Source organism: Hoplias malabaricus, chromosome 10, assembly GCF_029633855.1.
Source record: "Hoplias malabaricus isolate fHopMal1 chromosome 10, fHopMal1.hap1, whole genome shotgun sequence".
Taxonomy (NCBI): domain Eukaryota; kingdom Metazoa; phylum Chordata; class Actinopteri; order Characiformes; family Erythrinidae; genus Hoplias; species Hoplias malabaricus.
The window spans coordinates 21,507,560-21,520,850 of record NC_089809.1 but is presented as its reverse complement, the minus strand read 5'-3'; the positions used below and the strand labels follow the sequence as shown (position 1 = coordinate 21,520,850).

General features: G+C 35.7%; 1 protein-coding gene across 1 annotated transcript in view; it reads right to left on the bottom strand.

The window, feature by feature from the left end:
• npr1b (natriuretic peptide receptor 1b) overlaps positions 1 to 13,291 on the bottom strand; it is a 61,178-nt gene that overhangs the window by 20,979 nt on the left and 26,908 nt on the right. Inside the window, exons 5-7 of the mRNA XM_066682949.1 lie at positions 11,961 to 12,096; positions 2,941 to 3,035; positions 252 to 387 (exon numbers count right to left, since the gene is read on the bottom strand). Coding sequence (XP_066539046.1) covers positions 252 to 387; positions 2,941 to 3,035; positions 11,961 to 12,096 — 367 coding nt within the window. The remainder of the gene's footprint in view (positions 1 to 251; positions 388 to 2,940; positions 3,036 to 11,960; positions 12,097 to 13,291) is intronic.

Genomic DNA, 13,291 nt, shown 5'->3' with positions numbered 1-13,291 from the left:
ATTAAGCCGTTTAAGAGAATGCCAAGGGTGTTGAAAACTTAAAAAATAAATAAATAAATAAACTGTCACTTGACAAGAGAAGAAAAAAAAAAACCTTTCTTGACTTTTTATGGAAGACATAAGTAATAAATATATAAGTAATTTTGCAATGTTTCCGTTGGCCCATCCTTTAAAAAAATTTAACACAAATTTGAAACATGTGAAATGTTAAGGGTAGGTATATTAAAATAGTTTTAGAATGATTGACTCACGTGCAATACAGGCTATATTTTCATTCTTAAAGCCACAGAAGGGCATGTCAACTGGTATGTAACCACCTGGCCACTGGAAGGCCATGCCAGGCAGAGTCTTCATTTGCTTCTCTGTGCCATTGTATACTGCTACAATCTGCTCAAGGAAAAACAGAAATCAAATGACAGTAATATGCCAGCATTGTCTCTACAGAGACAATGAATTTTAGGAGTACAAAAAAATGTATAATAAAATAGTTTTTTTAAAATATACAACAATAATATTATCAAATAGATTAAGTGGTCTAAGACCTGACTGCAAATGTTAATATAAATTAAATGAGAAACTACAAAAATGATTGCTCCTGTTGTTGCACAGACATATGAGACCATGAAGGTACTGTTATCAACCTGGACACCTTTTTGAATGACACATCATGCAAGGCCACTAGGGCATCAGGGTATTAATTAAATATAGTATAACAACCAAAATCACATTGGGCCTCATTCATGAAATTGTGAGGACATGTATGCTTCTTTACAATTAACAACCACTACATTAATCAATTTATATCCAAATTCTGTTTGATATTACTTATTTTAAAACATTATTTATTTTAAAATATATTCACACATTTTAATTAATTATTATTTTAATTAAAGTGCAGTCATATCAAATGACACTTTCTGTGCCTTTCGGACATTATGCACACTTTACATGATTTCAAGAGCAAGCATACATTTCGGGCTCATAGGTCCTGGTTTTCATACATAAAAATAAATACATATCACACCACCATTTCTGGGGGAAAGACTATTTGCAAATAACCAATCAAACAAAAGAAAATTAAATATCTCAGCATAACTAATATAGGAAAGTCAAGCCACATTTGATACTGTTGCAAAACAATTTAACAGAAATCTAGAATTAAATAACCACATGTGAGCAAGACAGAGGCAAGGGTAGCTAGAAAACAGTCCTTCAAAGCTGGAAGATGTAACCTTAGGAGGGACCAAGACCTACAATTGGGGCCCCTTCCACCTCTGGTCAGGACACTTAGAAAAGGTTTTATAATTAAGTACAGCAAGTATTTTCTCAGTGCAGCCCTAAAATGGATTAAGAGGCAAAGAAGAAGAAAATGACAGTGTAGTATTTTCTCCAAATTAAACACTTTTTTGTCCTTAAAAAGACAAAAAAACTTTTCAAATATCTGGACTTGCCAGGGATTTGTTGTCTGAGACATTTGACTGCATGTTAGAAATATGGTTAAGTCAAGAGAGTTGTCCAAAAATGTAAGAGAAGATATCAGTGCCTTGCACAAACAAGGAAAAGAATACAAAATTATAGCAAAGGTACTGAATAGTCTCAGGAGAGTTCAAAATTAAAGGAAGCCTTAGGATACTTAGTAGGCTTGTGACCGCAAAATACATGCAACAAGATTTGGTGGCAGCAGACACTGAGTTAGCACAGTAAAGTCTCCATGCCCAAACTTCAATATGTACATTTCTTTTGACGCAAATGCACAAGTAAATCTGGCTCTAACATGCTCAAAACCATATTAATATGTCATAGAGGTGCATTCACTACGAAGTGGTTAAACAAAACAGGAAATTGCCAGGCTTTTGGATCAGCAGTATATCTGGAGGATGAAGAATGAGGCAATGGGCTAGCATTATTCAGAAAGGCTGCCAGAACTTGGTTTTGGCTATGCATCACGTTGCATCCAGTCATAACAGCAAATGGGTACTCTACTAAGTACTAAAAATGCTTGTCATGAAAGGGTTGAATAATTCTGAGACTACAGTAGTCGAAATTGGAGAAACCATGATATATTAGTTGTGTTGAGCTATTTAAATTGTTCTTAAGTAAGTTTATTAAAACAGCTGAAGAGTGGTTCAATAATTTTGATTGCAACTGTATCCTCATTTTACACCAGACGTGGTAACCATCCAATTCAATAGGCTCCAATGTTAATCAGTTTATTCTTTTAAACAGGCCATGCATAGCAGGCAATCCTGCAGTGGCCATGAAAGTGTCAAGCATAAGAAGGCTACTTTCCATTTCTGATTCTTGGGGTGCAAAGCATATTTGCAGTGGCTTAGTAGAAACCCAATATATAAATGAGCATTCCCAATATATGATGCATGACAGAAATGCTCTATATGAAGTATACTTCAACCTGTGATTTTTAACTCACAGAGTCTGTTGGGTTTCTTTGGCACTATTGTGCTGAAAGCAAGCATCACCATTATAATGGCTGACAGGCTTTAATATGCTTGAGATCAGCCAGCTGAGACAAGTGAACTCTGACCAGCATGACTGTAAATCTACCCACTTTCCCACACCCTCTCACTCAGTTCTCTTTCACACACACTCGCCAGACTCACTCCCACGCACTCCCACTCTCTCATACACAGACACATGTGAGAAGGGCTAACTGAATAAACAACTGGTGATTAACCTTCTGGCTGCTCAACCTAGCAATCAGAGCAGAGAGGGAATTGGAGTGAATGCAGAAAGATAATTATGCTGAACCTAGCAATGACAAGGTTTCCACAATAAAATCTTCAGTATTCTCAACATGGGAGCAGGTATCTGAAGGAACACTAGCTACCTCTGTCTGTGAGATTTTTAAGACAATAATACCTACCTGATGCTCGGGTGTGTGAACGTGGGGGCGTGTGCGAGTCTCAGATTGACCACCAGTACCTGAAAGATGCTGGAGTTAATATCAGTCATGTCCCACAGGGCGAAGTCTGTCTCTCTGTCTCCATTCTTGTCTATCTGAACAAGTCCTGTCACACCTGCACAAATACCCCAGAGAAAAACAGGATAAAAATGTAGCTATTAACACCTAGACAGCCACTCATTTAAATCCACACGCACTTAAATCAAAGTTAAACCCAAGCAAAAGATTAGCTCTTTCAAGCTTAAGTGTGTGTTTGTGTGTTTATAGTTTGTGTGTAGTGGATCCAATGGGCCTAATAAAATACAGAGGCTAATTTGTGTCATGAACTGAACTGATCTTTGAGTAAACTCAGTGAATATAAATACAGTAAAAATCTTTCAAGTAAAGAGACAAGACCATGTGTTCAGGAGTACATTTATATTTTATGCAAAGAAAATGGACAAACAGTGAAGGATTATGAAAGATTAAAGTGCTATGCTCAGATTAACCGCTGCACTGTGGACATGTTTAAGGGAAGACTGAAAAGCAAGGCACAATATTATGAGTGGGGTTTAGTTCCCTATCCAGGTAAATACATCATGTTGCATAGAGAAGTCTACTACTGCTTCATGAGCTATCTCTGTAACATGCTTACCCTGGGAGTCATTCCAGAAGTGTGTCTCTGTCAAATGCCATGAATTTAACATAGGCTAAGATTCTCCTTTTTAATGACAAACAAATGTAAGTAAAATTAATCTAAGTATGGGTGACTACAAAAGCAAATCTTGTGAAAGCTAAAGAATCTTTTTTTGTGTGTGTCAAGTTGCCTTTTACATGATATTTTATGTTCTCTCAGTAGTTTTGCTTTACAACATACTATACAACGTACAGGGTCATTCATCTACGTTTTAATGGAGAGAGTACATCCAGTCAGTAAAGAGGAATATTTGTTTACTGTGTGTGCACTCATGCATGTGTTTAAATGATGGAATACAACAGAGTCTCGTGCCCTCTTTCCTCAGGTTCCCGTGCCCTGTGTGGTCTGGGTGATGCATGTGCATGATTTGTGGGCCATGTGTGAGGGTCGTGGGGCAGGGCTCTCATTTCCTGCTCCAACAGCTTCAGCACTATACTGCCACAAGCAGACGCTCAGGGGAAAGCAGCACTGACATTTAAACAGATATGAAAAGCTTAGCTATTATCAGTCTGAAAATGTCAAACCCATATAGGGGAGGGAGGGAAGGAATAAGGGGGGGAGGGAGAGGGAGAGAGAGAGAGAGAGAGAGAGAGAGAGGGAGAGAGAAGAGAGGGTGAGAGAAAGAGAAAGGGTGAAAAAGAGGGGAAAAGGAAAAGCAAAATCAGGAAAAAAATAACAGAAAATGGAAAACTAACAAACAAAGAGAGAGAGCACTGAAAAGAAATAGACAACAGAAGAAGCTTAATAGTAATATGAAAATGTTTGCAGTAGAGATGCAGACTGTAATACACTTAATGTTTCAATTAACATGTTTAAAAATAAATAAATATTGCATATATATATATATATATATATATATATATATATATATATATATATATATATATATATATATATATATATATATATATATATTTTTTTTTTTTTTTTTTTTTTTTAATTAGGAGAAAAAGGAGGCAGGGTACATTTATAGTCAACTGCCCATATATTGTGTGAATAGTGATGCAATTTCAAATGTAATATTGATTCTAATCAGAAAGACGCCTTAAAATAGTGGGTGATTTTTGCTGATGAATTTCTCCTTCAACAGATAATGGGAACTGACAGTGATGACTGAGTCAGTGAGCGCTAGGCCACTAAAGTGTAGTTGTGTTAAACAGAGACCTGGATCTGCACAGCCTCACAACAAAGATTTTGGAGATGGAGATGGGTCATCAGCAACAGGAGGCGAGGTGTAACACCTGATGTTTATAGCACTGGTTGAAGTGCTTGGTGCAACTTACGATTATTCAACCTTTTGATGTAGTTATATCTGGATAGTGCCTCTCTTACATTTTTCTTAGATCAGATGTTAACAGCATTGCCTCATGAATGATTCAAATAATAATAACAAAAATTCTTTCTTCTCCAAATGGGAAAGCTAATATCAGTGAATTGATAGTAGCAGCTCAAGTCTGAATTAATATATAGAAGATTTATATGGAAGGCTGGTTCCTTCTGAACTGACATAAATTAAAAAACTAAGCATCCAAGGCATTTGGAAAACATGACAAAATCAAAGTCCCTCAATCAATGACTATCATGTCCATATTACTATACATGCACTCACTTGATGTCCATATATCCATAACTGCTGAGTATTTAGATGGATAGTATGTTAATCTATTAGTGTCATACTTCTTATTTATTAAGTGTATAGTATTGGGCACTGTATAGCTTGAGTTTTTAAACACTGTAAACTTGTAGATCTATTTTTCACCCAAACCTTGGTAATTATTATTTATCATTGGTGCCATCTGGATATCTTTCATTGGCATATCCATTAACACTGCATCAATTTTAGCACACTTTTTGTTGATTCAGGTATTCAACTGAATCCACACAGCAGTTAAAATCTCCATAAAAAAGCACTGCTAATATATCCAGGTTTTGTGTCACAGTTTAAAAATCTAAGAGTCAGCTACAGTTTGATAAACCTGCAGAGCGCTGCTCTTCTGAGGTCAGGTCTTCTGACTAAACTGATGGTTAAGTGAGGCTCATTTGGAGCATGAATGATAGCCGGGTGCAATAAAGAGTACTTATCTGTTTCATCTTGCATCCATGTGAAAGAGGCATACACTGTAATTTCCCCACACTGTGTTTAATAAGGGTGTCTGAATGGAAAGCAATACCTGAAGTCTGTCCAGCCAAACACAGATATACAGCTCTGACAGCAACAGGCTTTGGAGCTGATTATCTAAATTACAGGATCTGCCACACTGAGAGAATGATGGATGTAAGGAATAGAAAATGTCATAAAGAACTTGCTGCATAGCGCCAATAAAAATCCTGTCGTATTTAACTTAGCCAAGGACATCATAAATTAGCATCAGATAACTTATTATGCATTAATTACTTGGCCACACAATTCTGCAGCCCCTTTTTGACAAACCTCCGTGGCTTTATGCAATACACCACCATCTGTTTGACTTTTTGGCAGCACAATTAAAACAAATTGGGATAGAGCTTTAATATGTAAAAGCCATGCTGTTATTGTTATTTAGAAGATTTTTTTTTTGTTTCCAAAAAGGAGAGATAACTTAAGCAGGGTTAACTTTATCAGCAAACATATATACAACATTTTGCTATCCAGTGTAGATATCTGTTAAACATATGAGTTCTCAAAGCATAATTGTTTTGTCAGAAACTGTGCCCTATTCATTACAGAGCGCACTATTTAGGGGGTCCACCATTTTGTAGTAGCGTCCAATAAAACATGGTGGACAATTTTCAGTGCACTCACACTGTCCTGCAGTACACTGCAAAAAGTAGTGTACAACCATTGCACACTTGTGGACAGCGGATACCCATAATCCACGGTGATAGTTGGTAAAAACACACATAGGATTAATATAACGCTTTTGAATTCATTTCCATATACACTAACAGGGCAGTTTATAATAAGTAATACAGGGAATAGTTAATATGGACCCATTTTGGGCACAGCAAGTGTCACACTGTCCTTCCATTAGTATAAAATACCGCACTGCTGATATTTTGTAATCTCAATTGAAAACAACTTGCAACATTTGCTGTACACATTATATACATTAATGATATATTTTGAAATCAGGTTTTATTTGCAAACAAGAAGCAAAATGCAGATTTGCCACCCTCCTGTGAGTTTCCCTGCTAGAAACTCATGACCAGGAGAACATCTTTAAGATTTTAGACCATCAGCACCAGCAACATATCGAGCACAGAGGGTGATAGAGATTCATAGTGGCACAAAATAGGAGAGAGAGAAAGAAGAGTATAAAGCTCAGAGGCAGAGGGGAGATGGAGTGGAAGAAACAGATGGATGGAGAGAGATAGGTGGGGGAACAGACAGAAGATTTCAAAGAGAAAATGTCTTTGCGGGGATGCAGACAGAAGCTCTGGGCCAAACTGATTAGAGTCCTGGGCTATGCCAATGGCGGTGAGCCACAGGGACAAGAGAACACACAGCACAACCTGCTGAAGCTACATGAAGCTCTGTACTTAAAAGAAAAAAAATCTTAACATGCACTGTGCTCTACACTCTTTAAACCTCTATTTTTTATGGCTGCATGCTGTTTACTGGAGGTTGGTGTAGTGAAGTGAATTACACAGGTGCCCTGCACATGGCATATTCGAAATTAAGTCTAAGGATAGAAACACCATACCAAAAGAGTCCTTGGGCAAGCCTCCTAACGCTGTATTTATTGCTTCTGTAATGTGCCTAAACTGTAAGTTGCTTTGAAATACGGTCATATGCCATTAATGTAAACTTTAAGGATATTGAAATTAATTCAGTTTGTCTAATGCTATCTGCTGTGTAAGATTATGAGTGATTACCACAATTGTGTTTTAGAACTCGTGCAAACTATAAAAACAACCGTGTGTGTAGAAAAAGTAGAGCTTTTTCATCTTAGTCAATATTCATAACTAATAGGTTTAATAAAAGTTCAAATCTGGCCAATCATTTAGAAACAAGATATGAAACATAAATCATGGACATTCCCAAAAAGAGGAACATGATGGGGGAAAAAAAAAAAGATAAACTACATTTATCAGACATAGTGCATTGCCTGTTTTTATTGCATTCAGAGATGAAAGAGTACAGTAAGGTGAAACTTAAATTATACAATGTGTGAAGTGAAATATACTCTAATATAAACAAAATCAACAAAGTTTTCCAAACTGTTCTAGACCTCCCACAAATGATGCAACACTAAGTTAAATGAGAGCAAAGTTATCATGTCTTTAATTTGAATCCTTTACCCAACAACATAAAATAAATGTATTATTCATTATGTAATCAATTATTTACTCATGTAATTAAATATTAAATATTACAACAAAAATCTAGCTAATAACTAAGAGTTGAAAGTTTATCAAAACCATGTGTTATAACATCATATCTACTTCTGGAACTGGAAGTAGCCTCAAATAAATAAAATTAGATGTAATAACAGGAACTTAAACTCTAAGGGATATGCTTTCCGTATACACACACAAAGTATGGCAAAGGGCATCACCAGCCACAACAGCAAACTCTGTTTCATAACAGATTTCACAACATGATTATAGGGTTTGTGCGGTCACAGAATGAAAGCCCCTGGGCAGTCTGATAGTGTCCTTCAGCAGTCAACTCACTCTGCAGGAAAGAAGCTGGGTATTAATGGGACTCCTTCTCCATCCGAGCAGGTTTTGCCTTATCGAGCTGTAGTGTTTGATCGGTGGCAATGCAGTGTTATATGAGCAGGAGAGATTTCACTGCACCTGCCTGACCCACGCTCAACTGACCACTCAATAATTGATTCAGCTCAGCAGGGACAACACCACATCCAACACCAGACTAAATCAATTGCACAGAAGTAAAGAATGGTACCCATTCAAAAAAGGACAAAATAGGAACCTGGCATATATGTATGTTTGTGTATGTGTGCGCTTTTACCCTCTCATTTATATTAAAATGAGCTTCTAACTTTGAGAATAAGAGAAAACAGAGACCAAGAGTGAGCAATGGAGAGAGTGTGACAAAGAGAAAGCACCAAAGGAGAGAGAGAGTGAAAGAGAAAGCACCAAAGGAGAGAGAGAGTGAGAGAGAAAGAACTAGAGAGAGAGGGGGTAGAGAGATAGATGAGAAAGAGAGAATGAGAAGAATGAAAAAGAAAAGCAGAGCAGGAGAGCAGAGAGAATGAAAAGAAAGACAGGAAACTGATGGAATGAGGGCAGAGGGAGGAGAAGGAGACAAAATAGGAAAGAGGTAAGACAAATGCGGTGGAAGGTGTAGGAAAGAGAAACAAAAAGGAAGAGGAAAATAAAGGTTATAGACACAAGCTGGATTTCTATCCAAAACATTTGCAAATGTTATGCATAATAAAGGAATATCGTAATAAAAAATGCAAACTCAATCGTATTTCCATCCACTGTACTCCTGCGATAAACATCTGTCGGATCCGTGATCAGGGCAGAATTGAAACGAGGGAGATGTAGAATCAAATACCTCACAGTCAAATACCTAAATTATTAAGTCATGAAAGAAATAAGAACAAACATTATTTTAGGATTTTATAAAAATCCATGTTCTTAATGTTGTTCATTCTTGTTTATTATCACATTATCATATCTTGTTTATTATAGTATGTTAATTGTGGCTTTACCTAAACATTTAATAAGGTTTATTACTGTCTTAAGTATAATGAATTATGTACTCTTACTGCAAAGTTTTACCAAATGTTTTAAATCACTCTTTTGTACATTTGTGCTTTAACCTTTCCTCCTTGTCCAAGCATATAATTAGTTTTGAAATTTGTTTTTGCTTTAGCAAATTATGGGCTTTACCATTTGGGTTTTTTTATGTGTATTTCTATAATTTGCAAAAGTGGATAGAAAACCTGCCACACAGAGAGAGAGCAAGACAAAGAAAAAGTGCTAGTGACAGAGAGACTGCAAAGAGAATGTGAGAAGACAGTCAATCAGACTAAATGCAATTTCCACATTTGTCAATAGGCAAGAATATCCTTGGAGCTTTACAGAAGCCCTCAGTCACATGACTGAGCAGGAGAGAAATACCTGCCATATTAATTATAACCCTCCATCCCATCAGCACTGAACATGCTGTAAAAGATCACTCAGATGCAATCTGCCTGTGAGACTCCAAGTAATTACTGATGCCAATCATCCCACACAAAAATATCTCAATATTAGAGGAAAAATTAAATACAAAGTCAAAATGAATAATGACGATACATGTTTAGAGATTCACATTAAGGCTGCGATGAAGTCAAATAAATTTGGTTTGGAAGAAACTGTACAGAATGTCATTAAAAAATGACATAGCCATCTTTTTGCTTCTGATACTCTTCCTGAGTATCTTTTCATTTTGGCAGTGAATGCTCTGCACATTGATGAATATGTTCTATTTAAAAAAGGTTTCACAGGGTTGGCATTAATCAAACCTAGGCATGTCTAGTTTTACTTATTTCCAAAATTCAACTAAATCAGGTTAAAGGGATGTCTTTGATTGTGGGGAAGTGTTGGTTTATTTACATCCAGAGGCTCAGAATCTTTAAGGTAGGATGGTATGTTTGAGGTGTTTGTATTGTTTGTACATGGCTGAATTGTAACTTGTGAATTTTTATTCACTTTATTAACTTTTATGCAGTTAGCAGTCTCTAGAATTTACAGTGGTTTCCTACCTAAATAATTTGAAACAGCAAAAATAAATCAATATTACCCACCTATGGAGCAGTAATAAAGCAACATCCTCATCTCTTTTCATGATTTTCAACACTTGGAGGTCTCTTTGCTGTTTCTCTGTCATGAGCAGAGAGAGAGAGAAAGCCTCGCATGTCTGAAACTGAAAATCTCTAAATAAAAAGTTCTCTAATTACAATCGTAGATGTTGCCTTTAAGTTGACAAACTTAGAAGTAAATTTCTATTATAACAATTGGTCAGCTGTGGTTGGAATTTGAATTGACATCATATTTTATAAACTATTTTGTATTTATTCTGGCTTTGGTGAAGGTTGTTAATGGGAATTTTATCCATCCTTTTGTTGCAGAGAAGGCTTTAGACTAGAAGGCATTTGACCACATGAGCACTGGGGAGGTCAGGTACTAATAAAGGATTATTGGTTTGGGATCACAAACAGCACTCCAACTCATCTCAAAGGAATTAAAATGTACTTCTCAGTTCAATGAATGTAGTACCCATTCTGAGGGTTTCATACCCCTTTAGTGGTACACTTAGCACTGAACTTGGTGACCTTAGGCTTACATGCAGCTGCTGCAGAGCTTCCCATTTTGTTTCAAGCATATCTATTGAGATTATACAAGATGTTTGTGCTCATTTGAACACACTACTTTTGTGCCTTAAATTAGCAGTATTCATTCATTATAAAGAAAATTACTGCAAATATCTGGACATACAGGTTGTACAACATTCCATTTGAAGATCTGAATCAATTGAGTGTAACAAATGTATTGAAAAGAATAATCAGTCATTTTTTTATTTTAATATTTTTTTAAATGGCATCTCTGCTAACTAAACTGTTTCTCCAGTGTTCCTGATATATAACTGATAATGTAACTGATAGCTGGATCTTTCATGAACTGCTAATTCAAAAAAATATTTTAAGGCATATTTCACAGGCATGAAAGACACATTTAAAAATTTCAGGAAACAGGGAATGCTTCTGAATAAGACATGTCATTTCAGGAAATTCATTAGATAAATACAATACTTCAACTACCTGTGTTTAATGTATGTGCATTTTTGGTTAAAAAATTATCTTCTTTAGGCTTTTGGTGATATTCTTGAAATATAAAAGGAACAACATGCTTTTTTATGATTTACATTCATATGATTTATTATTTATCTGTATATAAATAAAATGTCACATCAACAGTTCACAGAAATAAACTGCAAGACCGTATGTGTGTTGATGTAACACATTTTATTCATGTGCACTAGCTTGACATGAGTCGTGACAATTCAGTGCAGCACGTTTTTCATTGCCGACATTGTCAGACAAAACCAGGTGCAAACAAATCTAGATTTCTTCTTCTTTAAATAGATTATATGGAGTTTACCATCATTATCAGATTTGGTCAGTCATCTGATTACTTATAGTGTTACTTATAGTGTTTATACAGGCAGACACAAATTCAACTCTTATATTGGAATAAAGCATGTTTTCCCTTACTCTGATAGCTACATTATGATGATGATGATGAAGATTATTAATATTATTATTATTTTATATTACTAAAGTTCTTTAGTATAACTTTTTTTTTTTTTTTACCTCAAGTTGTCCAGTGGTAGTTACTGTAGTAAACATGCATGTATGTTCTGACCGTAATATGTTCTGTTCCACATCCTCTTCGTGATGCTCTCGCTGGAGGGACGACCCTGGCTTTCTGCCAAACTCTCATTCAGTGCATGAACATATAACATCAACCCATCATAGAAGCCTCCAGATATGATGTTCATCTGCACATTAAACGGACCAAATTAGACACATCAAATTAAAAATGGGTATATAAACTTAACTACTTTTAACTACTAATTTTTTTTATGTAAATATATCGTACAAAGTCACTTTATCTGTCTGTGTAGTTAAATAGAGGGCCAGAAAGCCACTTAATTCAGAGAGTTGTGACATTAAAGAGATGCTCTCAAAACAGAACATCTTCCATCAATGTAAGTGTATGTTTTGAGTATTCTACTCCATGCTCAAGATTCAACTGAGAGCATCCAAATGTTGGGACTCTCAGAAAACTTTTTCTCATTTCCTCATTAACCCCTTGAATTCCCAATGTATCATTCAGTTATTTATGTCTGAAAATATTTTTCAATAACTACTTAAAAGCTAATAAGCTAAGAAGGGCCACAGCTGTGGAATGCTCAGCAAATGACCTCTTGAAACCTAAGTTAATCTTATTCTTATGAATTTATTACTCAGTAACCTCTACAAAGCTAATATGCAGTAATGCTGTGAGAGTTAGCAGAACTTAGATTAGAGATTAACTAAGAGTTGCAGAAGTTAAGATGATAGTAGCTTACTCTTGCAGTGTGGTCTGGATCATTATGGCCTAGCTAAAGCTAAACCTGCAGTGTGGGTGCCTATTCTATTTGTTTTACTAAGTGTCATGACCTGTTTGTCACAATGATGGATGAGGTAGAGTGACCTAATGCACAACTGTAACCAAGATCCAGAAAAAACATAGCAAGAGTGTGTGCATTGTTCCATTGATTACACCCAGTCTACAGTACGTTTAGTTGGCCCTTTTTCAACATACAGTTAAATGAACACTGACGAAGCAGCCAACAGACAGCGACAGGCAACTGAAACAGAATCACAGTCTATCTACATTAAATCTGTTCTATATTATTATCTACAAGCAAATACCTGAAGTTCTGTGAGAAAAAACAAAAATCAGGAAGCATCCTCAATTGAAATATTACTAATACAAATGGTCATCCAGCAGTTATTTTTTAATTTAGTAGGAGAAACACCATAAAACATATAATCACTGTCCAAAGAAAAATAAGTATCTTCAAAACACTAAATTAATATGAGAAGGTAATAACCTTCATAAATTTCAATGAAAATCAATATAAAAATATTTTATTCTATGTAATTTTGGAGCATTTATTTGCATTATATATATATATACATTTGCCT